The sequence below is a fragment of the Tachyglossus aculeatus genome, chromosome 13, assembly GCF_015852505.1.
Source record: "Tachyglossus aculeatus isolate mTacAcu1 chromosome 13, mTacAcu1.pri, whole genome shotgun sequence".
Taxonomy (NCBI): domain Eukaryota; kingdom Metazoa; phylum Chordata; class Mammalia; order Monotremata; family Tachyglossidae; genus Tachyglossus; species Tachyglossus aculeatus.
In genome coordinates this window covers 14,815,823-14,843,505 of record NC_052078.1, presented here as the reverse complement: position 1 = coordinate 14,843,505, position 27,683 = coordinate 14,815,823, and the positions used below count along the sequence as shown (strand labels likewise).

Sequence of the window (27,683 nt, the reverse complement as noted above, 5' to 3'; positions counted from 1 at the left end):
CCATGCTTTGCTGGCATCCCGAGACGGTGCTAATTGGAGTGATTTATTCTTCTACCTCTTCACCTTCAACGTGTGATCATTCCTTTACTGGTTTTATACCCACTTCTTACTTGACGCTGAGTGTATGAACAGATAAGACTTCCCAAAGGTCAGCACCAGGACTTCAGAGTACTTTGTTTAATCTACCAGGAAACCACAGTCCTGAGTATTCTTATTGAAGGTGACCTTTATATGGATGCAAAGAGCCACTTCGCCAATATCTGAATTTAGAATGATAAAAGGAAAGTCATATTTGGAAAATGAGGGGGATATACCAAACACGAGGAAAACCCCTTGGGAGTTGTGCGGTATTGATGTAAGCCATCGGCTAGGGGTGTCATCTGCTCTTTTAGCCTTACAGAGCCGGAACTAGGTCAAATTGCCTACCAGCTAAGCAACTCCGAAGGCCATAAGTCACACCATTTGCTAGAACGGTAAGACACACTTGACCTTTTTTTGAAGGACAAGATTTTTCATGGATACAGCATAGACCCCAACCCCCTCCTTTCTGCAGTTGTATCTCTCTCTACTGAGGCCACCTGCATTGACCTCCAATTCAGAGGAGCTCTGTGAATGGCTCAGGCAGACTGGCTGTTTACGGAATTTAGTTTCATCATTTTCCTTGGAAGCCTGAAACAATCAAATCAATTCCATGGGAGAATTCTTCCTGTTCTCCAAAAAACCCTCAATCTGACCAGCCAGAATTTCAACCCAAATACAATTTACTCTGAATTCTGATTGAGATCCGGAGTGAGTCGTATTATCTTAATTGGGTACTCTTCAAGACTTGATTCTACCAGGAGCAGACCAAAACTGTTCTGGCTTTGTGGAAATTTCCACGTGCCCAAGCACAGTATGAATCAAATATCACTATCACTGTTTAGGTAGGGGTTTATTGACCAATTAGTAACTTGATGTTTCTGTAGCTGCTGCACTTTATGTTTCCTGGGTTTCTCCATGCAACATACTCCAGAAGTGTTTGTGGTCCTGGTTCCTATTGCTCTTATAAATAGCCTTCCTTATTTTACGGGATTCCTGAAAACAAGAAGTTGGTCTCAAATGCTGGTTTACAGAATAAAGAGTTTATCTAGAAAGTTTTAAGGAAGCCACTCAGTATCCCAAATTTCTAATGGATCTTAGAAAAACCATCATAAAATGTTCAGATTTGAGAGTCAGTTAAATCTGAGATGGAACTAGCCACAGCAACCTCTTTAACATTGCCCCATAATACAAAAATGGGAGGCCGGCAGGACTGCCTCCACATTTTACACTAATGAGAGGAGGCCCGCTACATCACACAGCATACAGACAGCTCAGGGAATTTACAGCCACAGGAAATATCTGGATTTTAAGATGCCCATTATAGCTCTGAAAGAGAAGCGGGGGGGAAAGAAAAGCCACCCAGCGTTCTTGGTTAATGCAAGGCAAAGCTAATGAAGCCATGTGCTTCAGTGCTAAGGGGGATTATTAGCCTGAAGGGGGGGAGGCAGGAATCCCCAGCCCCTTTATACAGCATTTCAAAATGCAACTAGGTGAATTGGGTTTTTCGCCTTCCTCTGAAGCATCAGGGATTGGAGGCAGGATGCAGGATACCGGAACTGATGGACCAATGGCCTGATCTGGTATGGCAAATCCTATGTTCCTATAATAAAGGGGAAATTACAGTGTATCACTTTGTATACCCACAGACACACACACATGCATGCTCTCACACACCAGGGCTTGTCCTTCAAAATATTTTACATATACTGCTCATTAACACACATGTCAGGGAAAAGTGTTATATTTCCACTGAGGGAACAGAACAATATTTACCCACCAAATGTCCGGCACATACTTTGAAAAGGCCAAAAGCAAAATATTTACCAAGCAATAGAGAAGATGGGGTATATACAATTTCTAGCAATGAGAAGACAAGAAAGTGTGGATTTTACATCTTCTAGACATTTACAACCTCCCTAAGGGATGAAAGGGGGAACAGAAAACTCCATTTGACCCTGTTTCAATCCAGTTTCATAAGGAAAAATTGACTCCTGAACACACATGTCAAATGTTCTGAAAATGACATGGAATCCAATGGCGGTTCCATACAATTAATCTTGTACAACATTCTAGCAATACATGTTTCATGCCAGGTGCTTTTTTAATCAAGCAGCTTCTTGTGTTTTTAAATTTGAAAACCCTCACCAGCTAATCCCATGATGAGCTACTCAGAAAATCCAGCCACTCCTGTGGCAAGGCAAGTCTTTATTAACTGGCTGTGCTTGGAGAAAGCTGAGTTGCTGCAGAGCAAGTGCTAATAACCTCATTATCCACTGGGGGCCATGCAGACAGTGTGTTGCTGGATCCAAACAAAGGATGCAGAAAATGAGTTGTAAGAATTTAAAACTAGTGCCTGCAAAGTAGAAATCCAAATAAAATGGGGGGAAAATACTATTAATGATAACAATAATAATGGTATTTGTTAAGCGCTTACTATGTGTGAAGCACTGTTCTAAGCGCTGGGGGGGTACAAGGTGATCAGGTTGTCCCATGTGGGGTTGACAGTCTCAATCCCCATTTTACAGATGAGGTAACTGAGGCACAGAGAAGGTAAGTGACTTTCCCGAAGTCACACAGCTGACAAGTGGCGGAGCTGGGATTAGAACCCATGACCTCTGACTCTCAATCCCGGGCTCTTTCCACTGAGCCACGCTGTACAAATTACCCGAGTCTGCAACGTGGTACAATTTTTTTTTAACCTAAGAAGAGTTAAAGCAAAACTCAATCAATGCTCAGACACTATTCATGAACCTAATTTAGCTATTTTTGTTGAATTTTCATTTTGACAAAAATACTAGTCAATCCAAACTGGTTAATGTAAAATACACGATCCCCTCCTCACAAACCAGAAAACGGTTTTAAAATGATTCTGCTACCTGATATGGACTCCGAAACTCGTTTGCAATCCACGTATTGCCTCACTGCCTTCGCATCAAGCCTTCTCCATTGCTTTCGAGAAACCCACTGCCCCTTCCGGGATGAACAACTCACACATAATCGGACCCTTCAGAGAACAATACAAAGTAACCAAACCAGCTCTGGTGAGCACAGTCTGCTTGACTCACCCATTATCCTACTGAGGGCAGCATTCCTCGTGGGAGATTCATCAAGGACCTCAATCCCGCTGTAGAGGGAATGGGAAATTCTTCGTTCCCGGTCATCCAGCACAGTCTCGATGGGAAGCTCAGGCCCAGAGGACGCCCCAGGTGACTTGAGCTACAGAGATAGGAGTGGGGAAAGAAGAGAATCAGTAATGAAGGTCTATTTAACAGCATGGGGCCACTATAACCACTGGCCTTCGGCCTGCACCCGGATGGCTTCCAAATGAGCTAAAACTTTGCAACCTATATCATTATAATGTGTGGTGACAGTTCTGCTTAATGATGAACTTTCATTGCAACTTTACCATCTCCCTCCCATGGAGAACTGTCAAGATTTCAACCCTCTCAGCAGAAGAAATATATTAAAAGCACCTCACTCTTGTTTTATCTTGCTGCATAGTTTCAGAAACGGCTTAGCATCTTAAGATGAATGATGAAAACTGTTCAGAATTCTTGGAGCAGTAGATGCAGAGCCATCAAGGTGGAGTGAAAGTTCCTGACCAAGAGTTGCTGCCCCTATCCCTTCAGGAGCTCAACTTTTTCTTTCTTTTTTCTTCTTGTGAACTTCCCGGAACATTTCCCATCTTGAAAGACAACTTAGTGAACCCTGAAGCATTTATACTGGATAAAATGGACAATATTTTAAAATGGACATGAGAAGCAGCGTGGCTTAGTGGAAAGAGCACAGGCTTGGGAGTCAGAGGTCGTGGGTTCTAATCCCGGCTCCGCCACTTGTCAGCTGTGTGACTTTAGGCAAGTCGCTTAACTTCTCTGTGCCTTAGTTACCTCATCTGTAAAATGGGGATGAAGACTGTGAGCCCTACGTGGGACAACCTTGATTACTCTGTATCTACCCCAGTGCTTAGAACAGTGCTTGGCACATAGTAAGCGCTTAACAAATACCAATAACATTTATTATTATTATTATTATTTTTAAAAGGGATTGCTCTCTGATTCTGCAGGCTCAGAAACTGGATTCTGCAGGTCTTAAAAAAAGGACAATTTCCAGAATTCGGTATGAAAAATCTGGGTTATTGTGATCATTATTATTATCTGTTGACTGCCTCCTTTATGTATGGCCCTTGAGGTATTTGAAATGCAGATAAATTGAAGCTAAACCCTTTCTGGTGAAGGGAAGTGTGCTCCTGCACATCAGAGTAAGGTAGAAGTCTTGACCCTCAAATTTTTTGCTTCTTTTTTGGAAATGCGAACCAGGTTCCATCACTGAGTTTCATACAGACAATCACTAATACTATGCATGATGCTGAAATGCCTTCATTGTAAGGACTTTGCTGACTTTGTTTAAACAGCTTCACGGAATAAAAACATACAAAACAAATGAAAGTGGATGTATAAAAAATACAGGCAAGTAGGGGGGACATTTAGATGATTCTTTTTAAATGAACTGGTGAACTGATACTTTAACTTTATTAGGATCTTCAGATTGCTACTCATATTTATTCACACTAAGAGCTATCTAATAATCTTTCCAAAATAGGAAAATGGTTCGTGATTGCTTCATCATCATTACCTCAGTATAATCGTTTGGCCATCTTTGAAATGCAAATAAAATATTATGGGAATTTAAATGTAGGTCATTAAATTTCAATTTGTGAAGCTGCAAGGATCGGATATCAATTACGCAGAGGAGAACAGAGATGTACTGTGGCCTAGTGACAAAGCAGGGGCCTGGCCAGATGATCTGGGTTCTAATCCCGGTTCCAACACATCTCCTGTGACCTTGGGAAAGTAACTTTTACTAATCTGTGTCTCAGTTACCTTGTCTGTAAAATGGGGATTAACACTTTGAGCCCCAAGTGAGATGTCGACTGTGTCCAACCTGATTAACTTCTAACTACCCAATGCTTAGTACAGTGCATGGAAAGAAAATAAATAAATATATATATATTGGAACCTGGGAAATAACTTTTAAAAATGTGAATGTTAAACAAGTACCCACTATGTTAATTGTGCAAAGACAGTCAGGTCACTTTGCACTGCATGGAATTCAAATAATTTGAAACGTTCTTTAAAATAGCTGACCATCACTTTTAATTCTATACATGATCCAATATGACAAAGGAATTTATGTCATTAAAATCCTGAAAAAAAGTTGGCTTCAAAGCTGCAAAACACTCTTAATAACAATCTGCACAACGAGGCTAGGAAGGCAACCCAATAGCCTAACATTTTATGACGTTTGGGTTCTAGTGTATTGCTAGAATATGGGGGAAAGGTGAAGGGGAATGGAAGGAAAAGGACCCATACTGCATTTCAAAAAGATGAGCCCTACTCAGAAGAGGTTGTATAGTCTGTAAAAAATTATTTCTGTTTGATGTTATCATCTCTTTAATATAAATGGAATATTTAATGACCTTCTGAACTGTAGACTTATCTCTCGCAGTTTGATAAGCAGGAGAGAGATTTACTGCACTGAAGGGTCAACACAATTACAATTGGAGGCACGTCAAACTGAAGGAGAATAATCATCTTGCAGTGCAAGTGAATTAGACTCCATGAGTTTTAAATTGTGAAATGAGGATTTGTTTTATTAGGTTTTTTGCTTAATTGCAGATTACAATGACAGCTTTACTGAAGAGAAAACTGAATAATATTCAAGACCCCTGATGTAAAGAAATGAAATTTGCAGAACAGTATTACCAACTTCCAATGTATTTGGGGCAGGGAGGGAGGTGGAGGTGAGAAAGATTAAGGTACTGACGAAGTTAAATTCTCCTGGTCACGTAATTGGAAACTTTTGTTGTTGTCTTCTTGTTTCTGGTACTTCCTTGTCATTAATAGCTTACTTTCCTGAAGATAACAACGTATCTCTAAGTGGGTGTAACAAATGTACTACTCTGCCAAACTGCATAAAAAGCGCAATTCTCTGGGTAACAAAACCCATTTAAAGCTCAATTATGACAGGTTCCTAAAATTAATCCAATAATGAGAATCAGGACTAGACTTCTGAATTGCACAAAAATCACACAGACATCTAGCCTAGGGAAAAAATGGTTGCAGTCTGTACTGGAGAGAACATTAAGATCACCTCTCTGATTATTGTGTTTGAAGACAGAGGCCCCCCCCCCCCCCACCCCACCTTTACTTTTTCCTGGAAAAGATTCCTTCCTCTATTCTAGTTAGCATCTCAAAACTTGGGTTTAAATGAAGATTTCCCAGTCAACTACATGAATATTTAACAAATGATCTAATGGCTTTTAATTCCTATGGAAAAGTAGTCGGGGGAAACACATTTTTGTTTTAAATCTTGAATGCTCAATCAATCAATCAATCAATCGTATTTATTGAGCGCTTACTATGTGCAGAGCACTGTACTAAGCGCTTGGGAAGTACAAATTGGCATCACATAGAGACAGTCCCTACCCAACAGTGGGCTCACAGTCTAAAAGGGGGAGACAGAGAACAGAACCAAACATACCAACAAAACAAAACAAGTAGGATAGAAATGTACAAGTAAAATAAATAAATAAATAAATAAATAAATAGAGTCATAAATATGTACAACATATGTACAAGGAATGCTCCTTGTTTGAAGTAAACTTGTGTGGATAGAAAAGAGGTTTCAGTCACAGCGAATGCCAATATAAAACAAACTGAAGGAGAGTAAGAGCACATTAGAGAAGCAATTCAGAGTTTATTATCCCTAAGCAGGTGATTCCCTGATTTGGATACTGTTAATATTAAACGTTATGAACAAGGGAAAATAATGTGAATGCAAAATGTACTCATTTTTTTTAATAAAAGCCTAGTTCCAAAGAAAAGCTGAGCTGAAATCCGCTCTTTCACCTCAAGTGTCTTTAGTCTAGCCTAGTATAACTAAGTGCTTTGCATTCATTCATTCATTCAATCGTATTTATTGAGTGCTTACTGTGTGCAGAGCACTGTACTAAGCACTTGGGAAGTACAAGTTGGCAACATATAGAGACGGTCCCTATCCAACAACGGGCTCACAGTCACATAGTAAGCGCTTAATAAATGCCATCATCATCATGATAATGACACAGCGAGAAGCTGTTTGAAGTCAGGAAGCTACTTGTGGGCACAGAACCTACCCCTTCTTTCTGTATTTTCCCAAGGGTTTAATATGACATTTTGCACGAAGTGGGCCCTCAATACATACCACTATTACTTACCTAAATCCTATATTATATTTTGAAGTTGGTCCCTTTGGGTCCTTATATTTTCCCATACTTAGTGACTTTCTTTCTCCAAGACATCAGAATGCCAAGGGTTCATTTATGTTGCTAATCACTTTTATGGCAAAATAATAACAATTTTTTGAACTCCACAGCAAAGGTAATAATAATAATGCCCCTTATATTTCCCTAGTGATTTCAATTTCCCTGAAGATTATCACTATCTCTAACCCTACATAGGATAAACTAGCCTACCTGAACGCATTCAGGAAACTACCAAAGAAATGTCACCAGTTGGGCAGATGGGCAGATCATATCATTATATTATGTCGCTTCTCCCATCTGTAGTTTCTTATAATAACTGTCTCCCCCTGTAGACTGTAAAATCCTTGAGGGCAGGGAACGGGGCTACCAACTCTGTTATACTGTACTCTCCCAAGTGCTTAGTACAATGCAAGGTAAGCAGTCAACAAATACCAATGATTGATTGAAAGTAAAAGTTGCCCAGCACAAGACAAGATATGCACAGCACAGCACAAGTTGTCCTCCGAGAACACGTTTAGAAGAACTGGCGGCACTTAAAACCTTACTAGAAAGTCACCATTTTCCAATTTCTTTAGCATACAAAATTACTCTCTTGGCTTTGAATCTGCATACTGCCAACTTTAATATGTCAAAATCACCCCTCCTTCCACCTGGGCTGCATCTTCCAAAACAACACTGACAAAATTAAATTGTCATTTCATTGCAAAAGACTAATTTGACATCATCCTTTAGCAGGTGCACATTTTCTCTGCTGAGAAAACATGATAGGAAAACAATGGCACTGAAAGGAAAGCTATGGTAGGAACTTCCCAGAGGCATCAGTGTGAATCCTCAAAGCAGCGGGCTGGTGTACTGTAGAGCATATGAAATTACTATACAGCCAAGCCAATGCAGGCACGTTGGGGACAATCCAATCAGATCTATCTCACCTATTTTTACAACGTACACAGTGGCTACATGCACATGCATCTGGAAGTGCAAAATTGGACAAGGCTTGTGTCTATGCTAATAGAATAACAGGGGTGTTAATCACTAAACTGTGAACTTACCACCCTGTCACCTCTCATAGTAATGCAGAAAGATTTAACACAATTTGGGTATTGTAGCCAGGTATTTCTCACCTACTCATTCCCTTCCTTCATCATTTCTTTAGGGACCACAAATACACACACAAATACAGACACCATATTTGTTCATGAAATATTACTTTGAGGTTTGAATCAGAAGGGCCAGAGGCAACCATGATATGATTTTAGGCACACTCTATCACGCCCCTATCTTTTCCTGCAATATTCCACAATGGACTTAGTGGCCATGAATATATGTAAATCCTTCTGGGTCATCTAACTTCTCCTTTTCTCTCCAATATGCTTCCTCACTGTAGACCACTCTAGCATGAATTTATCCAATCTCTCCTTGAATCTATGGATAATTTCTGTCTGCCCATCTTCCTAGGCCGGTTTATTGGCTAAAAACATTTTCCCTATTTGCTCGTTTGGAACTTTCTAACCCGTCTCACTGTTGTGGAATTTGGTAACCAACAATTCAGGGTTAATACTGTTCATGGGAACAGAGAAAAGGGAGTGAGCAGGATGCCATGATCCTTTGGCTGAGTTTGTGCTGGCATTTTAACCAGGGCCAAAATGAGTATGACTAAGGGAAAGGCAATCATTTTCAGGTTACCATTCGTACCCTGGCCTTCCAGATGCCACCAGCATTATACCCTGGAAAGCTGCAGGTCCTGAATTACTGCTACCACAGCCAAGCCCACTGACATACACCGAGGCCTGAGTTGGAGGAAGAGACAGGAGCCATGAGCAAGCTGTAGGCTATCAGCCACAGAGTCTAGACTGTTGCCATCCACTGGCATCAAATGGGCCGTATGGGGAAAAAAATAAGGATCGTACCACCACAGTATTGGGGTGGAAATCAGGGTGAACACCCAGAGCTGGCTAGAGATGGATGGGGGTCCCAAGAACATCCACGGACTAAACTCCAGTAACAGCAGAAGCCCAGATATCTCTTGGACAGCATTACTGACAACCATGCCACATTCAAACACACATAAACACACATAGAGTCCCATGAAAAAAGAAATATCTGGGCCCACAAGAACACATACTTACAGGAAAATACTCTTATACACTCATGACTGCCCAGTGGAATACACACAGTTGCTCAGAAAATCCAGCACACATAGGACAAAGCTACACAAAGAGCCTAATACACTGTCAGATATGGACATAGATACACACAGAAAGACACATCACCAACCCTCATACAAAGAGGGGAAGCATCCAGATAAGGAACACAATGAACAGAGTGTAGTAAGCATTTGTGGGCAGGGAATAGGTATACAAACTCTGTTGCATTGTACTCTCCCAAGTACATGCTCAACAAAACCAACATTGATTGATTGACTGGATTTCTTTCCCACACTATCTTCTTATTAAATAGTACCCTTCCATTTAGAGGACCTCTACTACTCCTGGGAAGAAGGCACAACAATCTTGTTAAGAGGTTTCAAAAAATTTTATGGATATAATTACATTACATGCTTATTTTGTCCTTTGAAAAAGCAATAACTAGAAAAGTGTAAAAATGATTCAATACTACACCAGGAGGAATATTGAATATTAAAGCCCATTACTGCCTATTGCAGCTGTTTCTTTCCTTAAATCACTTTCCTTCTAACAAATTCACATTTGGAAATGAAAGCGACACAAAGACATTTAATAGGGAATTTAACTGACTGCCCCTTATAGGGCAATAGGGACACATTCAGTGTTTTTATTCCAACACTCGGATATTGGCAGAGGTTGTTTTCTGACTGCTGGGAAAAACTGTAAACAATCTGGGCTCAATACCCTGTTCTTGGATATTCCATATCTTAAGTCCTTGGATAGGGTTCAAGACTTAAGGGAAAAAAACCCAACAAAACAAAACAGAAAGCCTTTCAGATGGCATAATCCTCTGGTGATAATTTGGCAAAAGACCAGTGCTAGCTGGTGAATGGAAAGAAGGTGGCATACAAAGGATAAGAGGCTCCAGGCTTTCCTGGAGATTTTGTTTTGCATTACTAGGTATCTGGATTGCTTGGTTTACATTTAAATATGAAAGCTGTAGTCATGCCTGAGTATGTGAACCTACTGCCGTCCCAGAGACAAAATGTCAAAAATCTGAGTCCGGCACACTGTCTCGAAGTTATTTTACTTTCTGGAGAATGCAATGAATATGCTATTTATCTTTATCCAAGAGGCAGTCTGCAACCTTGCAAAGGAATAGATGTTTCTAAGTCTGCTGGAAATAGAAGTTAAAATCCAGTTCCTCTTGCAAACTTTGGAGAGAAACCAGCAAATCTTAGTGAGAACAAGACCATTCAGCTCCCCCAAAAGAGTACCATTAGAAGCCAGAACACTTCATTTAGGCTTCAGTGTATTTCCTTGCACAATGTATTTCCTTCAATCTGTTTCAGCAGTTGAGCATGGTAAATTTGATGATTTTTTGGTGATTATCTCACTGTGAAATGTTTCTCTCAATAATGTGTCAATAAGCCCAAGGCATCAAGGGGCTGAGAAATGTAATGTTTTACGTCCACACCTATTTTCGGTGGAAAATGGAAAAAAAAATTTGCTAAATACAATCTCTGTTTCCTCTAAGAATGATCTCCACCTACACCACCAATACCCTTACAAAAAAAATCTTTTGTCCTATTTCCTTGCTAACCTGTCTTCCTTGGCAACACGGAGTGAATGATAACGAGCTGAAATTAACAGAAAAATAAATCGGTTCGAGGATTTGAATTATTTTGATTTAGGGGTATGTTAAACTAGGACCATCCAGTCTGCAATGGAGAATACTGGATATAGAAAAGCTTAGAGGTAGATAATAAGACTGCACAGGTTAGTGTTTTAGAACAGAGTTTATAATTACTATTACTACATATTATTATTATTATGAATTACTAAAAAGTGGCAAGCTATTATGTGTACCAACATTTGTATTATTCCTTTCACCCTTGATTATGCAAATTGTTGGGTAATCTAAATCAAAAATGTTTCAGTGACCTCTTCAAGAACATAGGCTACTCTCCCCCTATTGGTGCTCAGAAGCTAACAAGAGGTTTTGCAAAATGTAGTATGGATTACTTGAAGACCTCAACCAGACTTATTCCTGAGCATTAACCACAACTTTGCTTGGTCAATGAAAAAATCTCTGCCTTTCTGGCCCCCAAATACCTGATCCCTATTTATCAATCCTGTGCCTGACTCCAGTATTTGGGATTTTAAACACAGCATGTTTCCATATTAGAATGCACTTAAATTTTTCCTTGGATTATTCTAATTATGCCTGGTCCCAAGTGGGTTTGTATAATAGAAGATATACTGCATATAGTCTATATTGCATCTAATGAGATGCCAAAAAATTTGCCCCATTCTAGCACCAAATTCAATGCATTTAATGATGGCATTTATTAAGTGCTTACTATATGCAAAGCACTGTTCTAAGCACTGGGGAGGTTACACGGTGATCAAGTTGTCCCACATGGGGCTCACAGTCTTAATCCCCATTTTACAGATGAGGTAACTGAGGCCCAGAGAAGTGAAGTGACTTGCCCAAAGTCGCACAGCTGACAAGTGGCGGAGCCGGGATTTGAACCCATGACCTCTGACTCCAAAGCCCGTGCTCTTTCCACTGAGCCACGCTGCTTCTCTATGCATTTCTTACTGTAGGCGTCTGTTTGGTTAGCAACCTATGGAAAGATGCTGAAAAGACGTCCAAACCTGAAGTTCCAAAGACTCTGACATTATTCTGGTTGATTTTCAATTTGCAAGCCTTAAAACACCAGAGTTTAGTTTAAATGAACCTACATTGGGTATCTAAGCCACTTAAAGGCTTCAAACCCTAAATGGGTTTTCTTACCTCACTGCACTTGCTTATGCGCCTTGCCACGATAAGCTGAATCATTCCTCGCTTGTTTCCTTCCGTAGACATGGACCTCCTTAAGGTTTCCATGGCATCTTGGTTTGTCTTGCCCAACAGGGATTCTCCATTTACTGCTATCAGCTGATCATTCACCCGAAGCCTTCCGTCCTAAGGAAGTAAACAGGTAACAGTAAGTACTGTTAAATAGGGTGCTACAAAAGAAGTTTGTGTGTCCTTAGTAAAAACTTTTTTTTCTTTAATCCTAATGGATTATGCTCAACTGAACACTTGCATAATAACCTCTAAACAACCATTGTAGCCTCGTCTTTTTCAATCATTTATACATTTGTAAATCAAGTCATTATCATAATCTGTTTACTCAAACAGCATACTAATTCAAATAGCACAATGTGATTATTTTCTTCTTCCAGAGAACCCCATAGAGATTTATTTACATCCCAAGACAGAAATATTTGAGCTTGACTAATAGTCTATGGCAGGGTTGGTCCTTCCTTTTCAAGGACAGCTTGGAACACTGATGGGAAAATGAAGTACCACAAAGAACAAAATGTAAATGCGGAACAAAGTAAACTGAAGAATAAGATGATGGGAGAGGGTGAAGATGGAGAGCAGGGAAGAATTCTGAGTAAAGATACCTAAGGATTAGGCTTTTCCAATTCCTTCCACAACAGAACTTCCCCTCTTCCCACCCAAACCCTATCTTCCCCTTGTCTTTCCGATCACTGCAGACAATACCACTAACCTCCCTATTTCACAAGCCCATAACCTTGGCTTTATTCTCAACTCATCTCTTCCCTTTCACACACCCCACATATTCAATTTGTCACCAAATTCTGCCGGTTCTACCTTCACAACACTGCTAAAATCCACCCCTCCATCTCCATCCAAATTGTTACTATGCTGATCCAAGCACTTAAACTATCCCTAAACTATCTTTTAGACTGTGAGCCCGCTGTTGGGTAGGGACTGTCTCTATATGTTGCCAACTTGTACTTCCCAAGTGCTTACTACAGTGCGCACACAGTAAGTGCTCAATAAATACGATTGATGGTGATCCCACCTTGACTACTGCATCTACCTGCTCGCTGCCTCCTGTCTTGCTCTGTCAGTCCTTTATTTCTGCTGCCCCAGTCTACATTTCCACAGCGTGGCTCGGTGGAAAGAGCACGGGCTTTGGAGTCAGAGGTCATGGGTTCAAATCCCTGCTCTGCCAATTCTCAGCTGTGTGACTTTGGGCAATTCACTTAACTTCTCTGGGCCTCAGTTCCCTCATCTGTAAAATGGGGATGAAGACTATGAGCACCCTGTGGGGCAACCTGATCACCTTGTAACCTCCCCAGTGCTTAGAACAGTGCTTTGCACATAGTAAGCACTTAATAAATGTCATTATTATTATCATTATTATTATTATTTCCACACTCCTCAAGAATCTCCAGTAGTTTCCCAACCACTCTCTCATCCAACAGAAACTCCTTACTACTGGATTTTATTAAAGCACTCAATCAGCTCACTCCCTCCTATCTTAACTTGCTGATTTTCTAATAAAACCCAGCCTTCACACTTCCCACCTCCAAAGCTAATGTACTTACTGTACTTTGATCTCACCTACCTCACTGCTGACCCCTTTCCCACATTCTCCCTTGGGCCTGGAACTCCCTCCCGCTCCATACATGCCAGACTACCACTCTTCCCGTCTTCAAAGCCTTATTACGGTCACATCTCCTCCAAGAGGCTTTCCCTGACTATGCTCTCTTTTCCCCGACACCCTCTTCCTTCGGTGTCATCTACACCCTTGAATCTGTACTCAGACACTTGGTATTCACTCCATCCTCAGCCGCACAGCACTTCAGCACATACCCATAATTTATTATGGATAATTTATTATAACGATTATTATGGATAATAATAATTATGGATAAATAATATTTATAATGTATAATAATATATTATATAATCATTGTAATTATGTTATATAATATACAATTATAATATAATTATATATTATAATTAAAAATATAATAATATTATGGATAAATGATAATTTATTATGGATATTATTACTTATTATGAGAAGCAGCATGGCATAATGGAAAGGGCACGGGCTTGGGAGTCAAAGGTCGTGGGTTCTAATCTCTGCTCTGCCACTTGTCAGCTGTGTGACTTTGGGCCAATCACTTAACTTCTCTGTGCCTCAGTTACCTCATCTGTAAAATGGGGATTAAGACTGTCTACGTGGGACAACCTAATTACCTTGTATCTACACGAGCGCTTACAACAGTGCTTGGCACATAGTAAGTGCATAACAAATATCATCATCATTATTATTATTTATATTAACTTTGTTTCCCCATGTAAACTGTAAGCTTGTTGTGGGCAGGGTACAGGTCTACCAACCCAGCTGTACCGTACTCTCCTAAGCATTTAGCACATGGTTCTGCACACAGAAAGTCCTCAAAAAATACCATTAATTACATAAGTGATTACTGATATTTTTTTCCTGTCATCTGACCTGCCTCTTGTGACTTTTGAAAGTGGAGCTCAAAAGATGAGCTCAATGAAACCTAAAATGATAAGATCCCATTCTCTTCTAAAACTAAGAATGCAGGAATGTAGCAGGAATGTAGTTTTAAAAATCAGGAGAAAATAAAGAGTCTCGGGACTTACCTTAGATGCTGCTCCTCCATTGATAATGGATTTGACAAAAATCCCCAAATCTGCATGGTTCTCTTTGGACCGGTTGCCTTTGACACTGACACCAAGTCCAGCTGATCCGGAATCATTAAGTGGAACTTCAAATGTCAAGAATTCTCTGGTGCCATCAGGTGTAAGAACAAGATCTTCGTCCTCTGCTTTCTGTAATAATAATAATAACAATGGCATTTATTAAGCGCTTACTATGTGCAAAGCACTATTCTAAGCACTGAGGAGGTTACAAGGTGATCAGGTGTCCCACGGGGGGCTCACAATCTTCATCCCCATTTTACAGATGAGGTAACTGAGGCCCAGAGAAGTTAAGTGACTTGCCCAAAGTCACACAGCTAACAATTGGCGGAGCTGGGATTTGAACCCATGACCTCTGACTCCAAAGCCCGGGCTCTTTCCACTGAGCAATGCTGCTTCTCTAAGGAACAGCTGGGTGTTATTTCCTCCTAATAGAAATTAGTTCATCAGTGAGTGCTAAAGAATATGTTAAATGTAAAACTCTACAGGATTTCCTCTGAAATTCCAAAAGAAGACCTGCTACAGTAATGCCTATACAACACTATCAGATGAATCCCGGAACTAAATGTTATCACTTCTGTCTTGCACTTTTTTCTACTGAAATAAACCTAAACCAGTTGATATGAATAATGAGTCTACCGGGCATGCCTGAGACACTGCAATTACGTGGCTGTGAACCTAAATGCTTTAAGAAGTAATTTCATCATCTGTTGATGTATTCTAAAGTCAAACCACAGGGATTAAGATTAATAAATGTAATTATTCATTTACTCCAATTTCCACAGTAGAAATGTTCAGTAATTTCAAACATTAGGGCACTTTAAATCCAGAGCTGCAATTGTCCATCTTTTTGCTTTGCTATGCGAAGAATACCTGAAAACCCAAAGCACCTAGTAACATGTCAAAGTGACCATTCATCATATTTCATATTTACTGAATGAACACTCTGCTTTAACCTCAAGTTAGAGGTTAGTGACTGTTAGTGACTGTTCGCCCCTCCAGTCAGGTTGATCCTTTGAGAGTTCCTGCAAGTAGGGACTTGAGTAGGAAGCTGGTTACATGCCATTCTCCACATCCAAAGAAGTTAGAACAAGAAATGAAGCATGCAGATTTTAAGTTAAAAAAATTTCTGAAAGTGGAGACTGTTAAATACCAAAAAGAGAAGAGGCTGTGATATTTCTACTATGGAGGTCTTTAAACACAAGGCAAACTCTCATCTCTCTGAAATAGTTAAGATTGGTCTTTTCTCATGGCAGTGGGATTGCCTAGATATACTTCCCAGCCATCTGAACTCATGATTACTGTGATTTTTAAAGTGTCCCTCTAACTAGTTTGAAGTCACAATATCCCATGGAAGTCCTCTGAATACTAGACTTCATGGGACTTTTCTGGCTAGTCAATGTAAGTAAAAATGAATTTAACATAAGATACAGAAAACCTAAGAAAATTCAGGATCTTGTTGTAGGAAAACATCATTTCACAGCAATAAAGCCACAATGAAGAAACAGAATACAAAACCTAGACTAATCAAAATCGTGTAAACTATATTTTCAATGCTAAAATGAAAAAATCCACATTCAAAGCCTAATTGCAATAACTTCCAATGACCTTTCTAAGCTCTTAATTAACAGCTGTGGTGTGCCAATAAACCAATATGGCTTTTATGATTTTATCTCTTGGAAACATCCAATGCTTCAAATACAGACAGACCTAAAATGAACATGCACTGGTCTTCCTTCATATACTGTGATCCTTAAATAACAAAAACCAACCTACTTCGGATTTTCACACACCATGTCCAAAACAATTAGCAACCCCAGTTTATTCCATTCAACATTATTTTGTTGATGGAAAGGTCACTTAAAATGACTTGAGCTAAATGAACGAAACCACTCAACTACATAATTTGTAATAAAAAATTCAATGGGCAATAGGAGAAGAGATTATTTGGGTTTTAAAATTCAAGGGATCAAGACCCATTCATTCATTCGTTCAATCGTATTTACTGAGCGCTTACTGTGTGCAGAGACCTGTACTAAGCGCATTCAGTGTCACCAAGTAGGTTTCTGCTAGTTTAGAGTCATAACTCAAGAATACTACAAAAGTTAAAACACTGAAGTCCATTAATACCCCTTTAGGGAGTGAGACGATTTATTCCCTTGTAAATTCATTAAGGGATACTGTATTCAGTTCATGGGATACAGATAGACTCCACGGAAAACCCTCAATAAGTTCCTATCATTTCTACTACTGACGGCCCATGGCCTCTGTTGGGAAGGGTTAGAAAGCTGGGACAAAGTCCTGGGAGTGAAGAAGTATTAGACATGATCCAGAATTGGGCAACGGCAATTGAATTTTCTTAACATAAAAACTTACTAAAAGCAAACATGAAGCATGTCTTCAATTGTGTGCAAGTTTTATGGCCCAAAATGAATGTAAAGCATTTTTTTCCCAATGGATGCCCTCATGTTGACACACTATAAAAATATGAACCCATCACATCTTTTCACACAAAAGCATTCACATGCATGTAATACAGGCACATGCAAATGCATATAGAAAATGCATTTTCTTAAACTTTGAGCCCCGTGCAGCACAGTGATGGTAACCAATCTGCTTAACTTGTATCTACCCCAGCACTTAGAACAGTGCTTAACACAGGAAATGTTTAACAAATTCAATGATGACAATATTAATAATGATAACAATGATACAGAAATTAAAGCTCAATGAAACTCAATGTTTCAAAGATCGCCTCTTGCAATCTCCAAGAGACATCAGCAACCTGATTCTAAGCTTGTCTGTGGAGACTAGTAAAGTAGATTTGAGGCACCTGGGGGATTTGTGCAAAGAGAACAGGATCAGGAAAAGCTCAATAAGCCACTCATGGAGAGGGGTCTGTTACTTCCTTAGAAGCAAACCAGAGTCACCAAGTTTTATCCTGTAGATTCCTCTTTCTGAGGAATTTGAGATAAGGTGAGTCAGACTACTACTTCTAAACTAACTCCCATTTACCTTGATTTTCCTTCAAAATTTAGAAGAAAAAAAGTCAAATCCTCTACCTCCAGTTGACCATCTTTAGGTTAAGGATTTTCACTTCTCCCCACATGTTAGATAAACATCAAGGAGTCTTATTTGCACGTATATGCTGTGGCTCATTATTCTCATTAGCTAAGTTAAAATGCCGCATCTGGCAATGATTGTGCTCTTTTACTATTCAAACAGCAGCTGCTAAATAACAAAGAAGAAATTTCAATTTTTTGAATTAACAGATATGCAGTTTACTTTTATTTTAATCCCACTATGAATGGAAAATTTTTTGTATGCAACCAAAAGAATGAGTTAGGATTCTTAAAAAGCATGTTTGCTGTACTGCTAGGCTTTGAAAAAAATCTTTATTTTTGTGGTTTGGCTTAAAATAAGTGTAATTCCATAGCAGATGCAATGCTCTAAATACTATAAGATTTAACACTTTAATTCTAATGTAATAACTACAATTGGATAAAATGAACAATATAAAAAATTTAAATAGGAATTCTTATGAAAAAAATTACATGTTATTTAAATTTAATTTAGATAAAAAGTTTTGCTAAAAGGAACCTACATTCTTCTGTTTTCTCATTTACCTGAATGGCATCACTGCCTGGGAACATAAATATTTTTCTTTTCCTTATCACTGCCACTGTTCTGCATCATTGAACTAATACTATACAGAATGTTTTTAAGTGCCTTGAAATCAATAATTTAAAAGTTTTGATCAAGCTCCAACCAACCACTACCAATATCCTTCAGAACTCAAATAATATCTATATCCCGTGGTCTTGGTTTGGTAAAACACTTAGAACCAGGTCAAAAACTTAGCGCTACATGACACCGAAGTTTAATATGCAGTCAAAGCAAATGGCTATTTTTCTAAATTTTTGCTTTTTCATATAAATGTGGATTTTGTAGTGGCCAAAGGGATCCTGATATTTCCCATTTCTACAATATGCACCAGACCTCATCAGCAAGGGCTGTTTCAATGAACAAAGTCCACTAACATTCTCTCATTTTCCTATTCTCTTCCATTATAACCATTTCGAGAAGAACTATTTCTTAATAATGCAGAAGGAATCGGTGGCTTTTAGGGCATTTAGATGCAGATGGCATCATTCATTCATTCAATTAGATTTATTGAGCACTTACTGTGTGCAAAGCATAATCTGAGTAATAATTTGGTATCTGTTAAGCACTGACTATATGCCAAACATCCTACTAGGCACTGGGGTAAATACAAGCTAATCAGGTCATGCATAACTACCTGTATAACAAGTGCAGTTTCCTAGATAAAGGTCTAGCTGAAGCTGGCTTCAGATTGGAAGAGAGTTGTGGTAGCTACCTCAGAGGGTACCATCAGAGGCCACGGATAATTGACACTGAAAGGGTTCAGCCTTCCGCCCATCCTAGGAGTAACCCAATGGTTCTGGAGCACAGTGGGGTCAATAATCCCCCCTGGAGAAAAGCTCAAATTGAGGGAATTTGGGCAGACTTTCATAGGGCATCTTTACAGTACATACGTGTAATGTAATGATGCCTTAAGGGTCAGGAGGAGGGTGGCCAATTCTTCCCTTTCTCCATTTCTGAGATGACCTGGGGTCTGAGAAAGTGGAAATTGAGCTGGAAAGGAGAGAAACAGGAAAGAGAGAAGGAAAAAAGGGATGGAAAGAGAGGAGAGAAAGCTGGAAAAGAAAAGGTGGGAAGAGGGGAGAGAATGCAAACACCTACATACCAGGGTCTCCTCTCTCTGGAAAAGTAGGTGTCAGGTTTATAGAAAAAACAGTTCCCAAGCACCAGATGATGGCAAAGTTTATCAATTATTTGAAGGCTTAGCTTTTCCTAGCTGTTAACTTTGACTAATGGAAGACCATGAACATTTGTTTGTCCAGCTCTGAGACTGATCCCACCTCCAGGGTAAAACAAAAACAAACATGCAGGTTTTCTGGGGTGATATCATGTTACGAGTATAACAGCAAAAGAAATGCAGTACTGGTCTACCATTCCAGCGTTTTCTTCCCAACTGTAGCAGAGGAGAATGATTGCAACAAAGGAATGTTGTACTTTGCAACTCATACGTATATCTATATCTATATCTATATCTATATATATATATGTGTATATATCTATCTATCTATATATATATAACCCCTGTTCTCCCTCCCATTTGACTGTGAGCTCATGTGGGATAAGGGATTGTGTCCCATCTGTTTAACTTGCATCTACTCCAGCACTTAGAATAATGTTTGACACATAGTAAGCATTTGAATACCATTAGAAAAATAAAAAATGTGTCTGAATGTTTTCTATTTCCCTTTAAGTTTCCAAATCTCAGTTTGGCCTCCAACAGAAATGGGAAGACTGTCACAAAACCAGGTTCTGCCAATGAAAATGTCAGAACCCCCAGCCTTGAATTGGATAGAGTCACTCCAGAATCCACAAGCCTGCTACTCTGAAATACTTCTTTGTTAATTGTCAGGTCTCCTTCACAACTCAGAAATCTACCCTTAAAGGTTGTGTAGCTCCTTTTGGAGACGCAAGACCAGGAAATAATGATGGCATTTCATTAAGCACTATGTGCCAAGCACTATTCTAAGTCCTGGGGGGGGGGGGGGGGAACCAAGGCAATCAGGATGTCCCACCTGGGGTTCACAGTCTTAATCCCCATTTGACAGATGAGGTAACTGAGGCATAGAAAAGTGAAGTGACTTGCTCAAAGTCAAACAGCTGATAAGTGGCGGAGCTGTGATTAGAACCCATGACCTCTGACTCCCAAGCCTGGGCTCTTTCCACTGAGCTACGCTGCTTCTCACACTGGAGACAGAAAGAACATCTGTCTGCTAACTCTGCTACATAACACTTTCCCAAGCACTTTGTACAGTGTTCTGCACATAGTAAGTGCTCAATAAATACAAATGATTGATTGATTGGGACTGGAAGACAGGAGATCCAGATTTTGGCCCCAGCTCTGATTCTGGCCCATGTATGTCAAATGCCTTTCTCTACTCCTTATATTGTGAACCTAGTGTGGGACAAGGACTTTGATTATCTCATACTATCTTCTACTTCCCCCAGCAATTAGCACAGTGCTTAAGCACACAATAAATTTCAGCATTAATCCATTTTAGTTTAAAAACTTAACATGTAGCTCTCTCAAAGGAAGATCATTACCGCTACCATGGCTTGACTGTTTTAGCAACAGTACTGCAAGGCTGGACAATAGCTTCTCAACTTCATATTTTCCTCAATGGCCAAGGAACTAAAAAAAAAATACTCCTATATCCCAATTCTGTATTTATATTTAGAAGTGTACTTAAATGTGCTTTCTCTCCCTTTGCCCGGCTTTCCTCCAATCAACGTGCCTTTTTTAGAAAGGTAAAAGGGGTTAGGGGGAATTAGCTATAGGACAGACTCGCTGCATAAATTGTACAATACAGTTGAAATGTCAGTAAGATGATAAAATAAAAAAAACTGTTTAAGGCAATTACATATATAGAAATTATGTTACTCTCTGTTTCCTCTTGCCTAATAAGGTTCTCACATTAATCTGAGGTTTCTTTTTCTTTTTCATATTTTGAAAAATTATGAAACAGGGAAGGATCACAGTGACTTCATAGATAATGGGGAATTCAAGGAATGTGTCTGTTAATTCTGTTGTATTTTACTCTCCCAAGCACCTAGTACAGAGCTCTGCACATAGCAAGAGCTCAATATATACCACTGACTGATTGATATATTTTTCCTAATATCTGAAAAGCTGTTTATGATGCTCAAGACAATGTTCTTACCGTTTCCTTTGGCATCTGAGTCTGGCTTGGTTCTGCAGTCTGAAAAATAGAAGGATGCATTGAATGCAAGAAGACCTTAAAGAAAATGTATTAGCAAACCAGGACTCATCAGTACCTAAACTCGCAATGCAAGAGAATTAAGCAAACGGCTCCCATTCCCCCAACCCACACATTTTAGTTAACTGGATCCAAAAGGCGGAGGTAGGGATAGACTGTTAAGAATTCCGCTGGGGCCAAAGTAAAATCAGTCCCAGAGAATTTAATTATCCTGGGTATTTACGACTGTTACTTTTCATCGGATCAAAAGCTCAGTGTCCTTCCTTCCTTTCCTAATATCATTTTTAGATGGGAGATGAACGAATAACTTTTTCCAGCAGCTCATTCGGAACTATGCCACTCTAGTTACAAGATATCACTACAGCTGGGTCTCTTTTATTGCTGGGGCCAGATTCTTGAAGAACCTCACGATACGTAAAACTTGTTTTAGCGTGCACAACTTGACTGACATCACATGTTGGCACATAAGTGTTTCTACTGACATGACACTGCATTCTTACCTAATAGCTATGCTTTGACAGAAGATCATTCTTTAATCCCCCAACAGTGTTCTATCCAAAACGGGAAGTGAATACACATGTTATGGGGAAAGGCTGCAGAACGTGAGAATTTCTCCATCAAATATGAAGGAACATATTTATGACTGTTCATTAAGTAGTTTGTATATGAATGCTGTTGCACTTCTCTCAAATCACTCAAAAAGCATCAAATGAAATACTACATTAGAGTCATGAAGTGTTTAGCTGTCAGGATCTTTCATGTTAAAATGAAACTCTCCTATTCTTCCTATTTTCATATAATAGCACTGAAGCATCCTGGTTTAGCTTTGTTTTAAATGCTATGAAAAATTGTGTTCTTGCAGCAGGACACACAGCGAGCTTCCAAAGCAAATTTGAGAATGTGACAGATAGGAAATAATCCTGTCTGCATGCATTCAAGCACAGTCCATCCAATAGCAGTTCTGTAACAAGCATTTGCTGTCTTGGAAAATATCCCTATAATTTGATTTTTGAAACATCTATCCACGTGGTTTTTAAAGTCAACTGGTAGAGACAAGGAGGTCTGTATGAAGCTGAATGAAATGAAAACTTTTCTGATATTCAAATGATGCCCTACACATTTACCAGCAGGTAACTAAAACAGATCATTTGCTCATGAATTCATATAAAACCTTCAGCTGCTCTATATTTCACGTACCAGTTCCCTTGGATGGAAGGTTTCTTCCTGACGAAAGACCAAGAGACTCACAGTCCCTCCCATCCTGGTGCTTCTCAGCAGGGAGACAGCTTCTTCCTGGGTTTTGCCTGTTAAATCTACTCCATTTACCTAAGACAAATAAAAAGTTTTAATCAGCTATCCAACACAGACAGCATCAGGATGAAAGCTATGCATGCTGTGACTGACACAACATGCAAAATAAGAATCTGCAATGATTGACTGCAAATTAATTTAGCCCAGGGAGAAGGTAAGGACAAAGTTCTTATGCTATGCTATCTGAAGGTTTACTTTATAGTGGGGAATCAGACCCAGATTATTTTAAAGGCCCCCAAAGGTTAAACCCTCATCTCCCCCCATTTTGTTTTCCTTCCCCACCGTACCCTTCCAGGCATAGCACTTAAACACTTGTCTTTGAACTTTTCTCTTCCCACTACCCGTGATATATTTCAGTGTCTGCCAGCCCTGATAGTTCTATACTACTTAAGGGCAGGAAAAATAATAACAGTAATTGTGATATTTGTTAAGCATTTGCTATGTGTCAAGCACTACACTAAGTGCTGGGGTAGATACAACATAATCAAGTACCACACAGGGCTCACTGTCTAACTAGGAGGAAGACTTGGTACTGAATCACTGAATCTCCATTTTGCAGATGAGGTAATTGAGGCACAGAGAGGTTAAGTGATTTGCTCAAAGTCACACAGCAGACAAGTGGGAGAGCCAGTATTAGAATTCAGGTCTACTGACTCTCAGGCCCATTCTCTTTCCCTTAGGCCACACCACTTCTGTAAGGGATCTTATCTAACAGCTTTATTGTACTCTCCCAAGCTGTTAGTACAGTGCTTTGCCCAGAGTGAATGCTACTGATTGATTGACAAACACAAAATCTAGATATAGGCAGCACGTTAGACTTTGTCCCATCAAGCTTGCAAAGGGCAATCGTGCAGCAAGGCAGAATTTACTGTATTCCTTGAATCTGAAGCAAAATATGCAGGCGGTATGTCCCAACGATCATGTTTTCCAGAAATTAGTAACACACCTCCACAAGCCGATCTCCTGCCTTCAGTCTCCCATCTTGAATGGCTGCTCCTCGAGGAAGGATATTTTTCACATAAATGGGAGCAGAGCCGCCAATAGGGACATCTCGTGAAGTGATACTAAACCCCAAGCCTTCTGTACCTACAGGTATAATATGAAGAATTAATTCTTTGTACTTTCAGTTTAGCATGCATAAATGATTTACTAGTGATTCCACCACACAGAATAGTAAATTTATATTTACTATATTTGTGAGATTACTCAAATAAATCTATTTTAAAGGGAGGGTAAAACACACCTATCATTTTCTTGTTAGCAACCTTTATCGTCCACAAGTAATGAATAAAATCTATTTGATAAAAATGTTTAATGGGATTGATTCTTATGGATACATTGAGGACATTATAACTATCTCTCTCTCTCACACACACACACACACACACACACACACACACACACACACACACACACACTATGGTAACCTGCAATAGCACAAAAGTAATTATACATTAGTACATTAATTAACCCCAGAAGGACAGAAGAGTTGAGAGAAACTTTTGAAAGCAACAATTTGCAAGATACTTCCAGACATTCCCTAGTCTTTATCTTAGCCAACTTCTTTTGTATTTGACTGAAATTTTCATAAATACATTACTCAAAATTCTAATAATCACAGAAAATAAATAAATTACTGTGAGGAAACCATCTCACTTTCTAGCTGCCATCTCTGAGGATCAAACTATGCTTAATGTTAAGCAAGTTAAAGCATTTATAAATTACTCTTTGAATTTGTATCACTTAAATTCTTGGGTTTTTCAGGAGCTTTCTTGACATGCAGTCTCATTCAGACTACACTGTAGGAAAAGAGTTATATGTCACTATAACGGATATGGAACAAACCAAAATGTGCTGAGTTAAAAGAAGCTAATGACAAATATCTACTGACTCCCTGGAGAAATAATAATAATAATGGCATTTATTAAGCGCTTACTATGTGCAAAGCGAGAAAGCAAGAGTCCTTGATAAAGACAAATTTTCACCTGAGTTTAAAGACTTATTCCTGAAGACATTTCATTGTATTTTAGTTAGGAATTTTCTAAACAATGGTTTTATTGCTTAGCAAGAAGAGCTTCACTTCTGGCAATATTACTATCTCAAAAAAAAAGGTGTTGGCATTGCAGCCTTTATTTTCACAATGATTTGCAAACTATCTAATACTTTAACACTTGTAATAATCATTTGACTAGATTCATCCAGCATGTCCAGCATTTGTAGTAATGTACCTGTAACACACTGTATGTCATGGAGGGCCCAAAGTCAAAGTCTTGCCCTAAAGAAGCCTATCAAGAGAAAATATCCAAGCACAAAAACAGAAACATAAACAAACAGAAGTCAATATGCTCATAAGAGGTACTAAGATTATGAAGGACAGAAGCAAATACACATATTTACAGAGCTTTACATTCATTCATTCATTCAATTGTATTTATTGAGCGCTTACTGTGTGCAGAGCACTGTACTAAGCGCTTTGGAAGTACAAGTTGGCAACATATAGAGATGGTCCCTACCCAACAGCGGGCTCACAGTGCAACATATAGAGATGGTCCCTACCCAACAGCGGGCTCACAGTCTAGAAGGGGGAGACAAGCAACAAAACAAAACATATTAACAAAATAAAATAAATAGAATAAATATGTACAAGTAAAATAGAGTAATAAATAAATATATATATACAGGTGCTGTGGGGAGGTGAAGGAGGTAAGGCCAGGGGGATGGGGAGGAGGGGGAGAGGAAGGTAACTGCAGTGTCTGGAGTGACAGGAGCCAGATAAAGTCAATTTGGACAGGTCTTGCGGAGGAGAGGAGAAATTTGAAGAATGAAAGGAATGTTCTTTGGGAAGGAGGAGAACAGGAAGGTATATGTAGTAGCACAGAGATGGGGAAATTGTATGTCAGCTAGTTTTCTGATGGTTGTTACCAGAGGACTTTTAATGTTTCATTTAATACATTTGGAATAAATCATTACACCCAAAAAAACTAATCTACTGGAAAATAGGTAAATAGATTTCCTTACATTAATATTGGTCTAAATTGAGTCATCATTTAAATATCTTAGCAATCACTGTTGAACAAGCAGGGCATAGTGAATGATGTACATTATTATTATTGAGCCTTATTCTCAAAAATTTACTTGTCATTTTTAGGTATATCTGCACTTAATGCCTCTCCCTGCCCCCCGCAACAACTTCTCAATAGAATAGTTGAATTTTTTAAAAAATCAATCTGCCCTGACTTTTGCTATCTTAATTTGTATGAACTACAAAGTCGGACTGCAGTGTGAGTCTCAATACTATTAAAATATCAACAATAACCCCTAAATCTGTATGCTAAAAGTTCAGGCAATGACCTTTAAAGGAAAGATAAATAGATATCAATTTTCATTTAGAAAAGCCAACAAACATCCTGCACTGACTGAAACATATTACTGACCTTCTCTTCTGACTTTATTAAAAAGATAATTCCTATGAAAGATCAGGGTATTTGAAAATGCCAAAATGGCAATAAATATTAAGAAATCATAATTATGGAAGCAAGTACTTCAGGCCTAACCTATTTTGTCATTTTGTGACATAGTTCAAAAAATATGTCAAAGAGAAGCAATATAATGAAGGAGGTTTTCCTTTTCATCTGACAATCCTCACAGATGATTTCCTGATACAAAAATAACACTTTCTCAGAATATGATTTTGAATTTGGTCTTACTTATTTTATGCTTTAATGCACCATAAGAAGGTTTTTTTTTTAAAACCTAATGACGATAATTGAAGAAAAAACCACTGTCTGTTAGCTTCAATGAAAATGCATTTGTTGGGCTTCTATAAAGCCCCTATTATTACAAGATCCTTCATTAGAAATAATCAAAGACAATCAACATTCCCATTCTACTCATATTTATAATAAACTACTTGGGGGTATACTTAAGCGCTTTGCTTCATTTGTTGCTCCACATGCACATTCTCACAGTAATCAAATGAAAATTGAGATGGGGAGGCAAGGCTTTATTGAGTTTATATTAAACAAATTGCAGAAAAGGGTAGAAGGAAAGATTCTTCCTGTTTATTCCTTTTACATAATGATTTTAATAATGCTTTTATGTTATGTTTCATTGATAAAACTTTACACTACATGTACATTTTTTTAATCTGTTCTCAAAGAAGACTCCATTTCAATTAAATTAATTTCTCAACGGCTTTTAAAATAATTATTTTGGAGTTGAATTCACTGAAGGTTTCTGCCAGTAAAAACCACATAATGTTAGAAAAGTGACAGTATCATTTTCATTGTGAAATTAGTTCAAAGTTGAGGTTTTCGGTTTGTCTGTTTTCTTAATCAACAAGATCCTCATTTGCTTAAGGGTCCCTTATTTTAGAAGACCAGCAACCCAACCCTGCACATTCTGTAGTATAGTAACAGCAGCCAACTCAGAAAAGGAGGGAA

The 27,683-nt window shown here is 38.8% G+C and overlaps 1 protein-coding gene across 14 annotated transcripts in view; it reads right to left on the bottom strand.

Moving 5' to 3' along the window:
* PARD3 (par-3 family cell polarity regulator) overlaps positions 1-27,683 on the bottom strand; it is a 496,072-nt gene that overhangs the window by 170,460 nt on the left and 297,929 nt on the right. For all 14 annotated transcript variants that reach the window (XM_038755497.1, XM_038755494.1, XM_038755500.1 and 11 more), the window contains 6 exons: positions 24,188-24,327; positions 23,128-23,256; positions 21,874-21,912; positions 14,996-15,184; positions 12,308-12,478; positions 3,147-3,297 (listed from right to left, as the gene is read on the bottom strand). In XM_038755497.1, the coding sequence (XP_038611425.1) occupies positions 3,147-3,297; positions 12,308-12,478; positions 14,996-15,184; positions 21,874-21,912; positions 23,128-23,256; positions 24,188-24,327 (819 nt within the window). The remainder of the gene's footprint in view (positions 1-3,146; positions 3,298-12,307; positions 12,479-14,995; positions 15,185-21,873; positions 21,913-23,127; positions 23,257-24,187; positions 24,328-27,683) is intronic.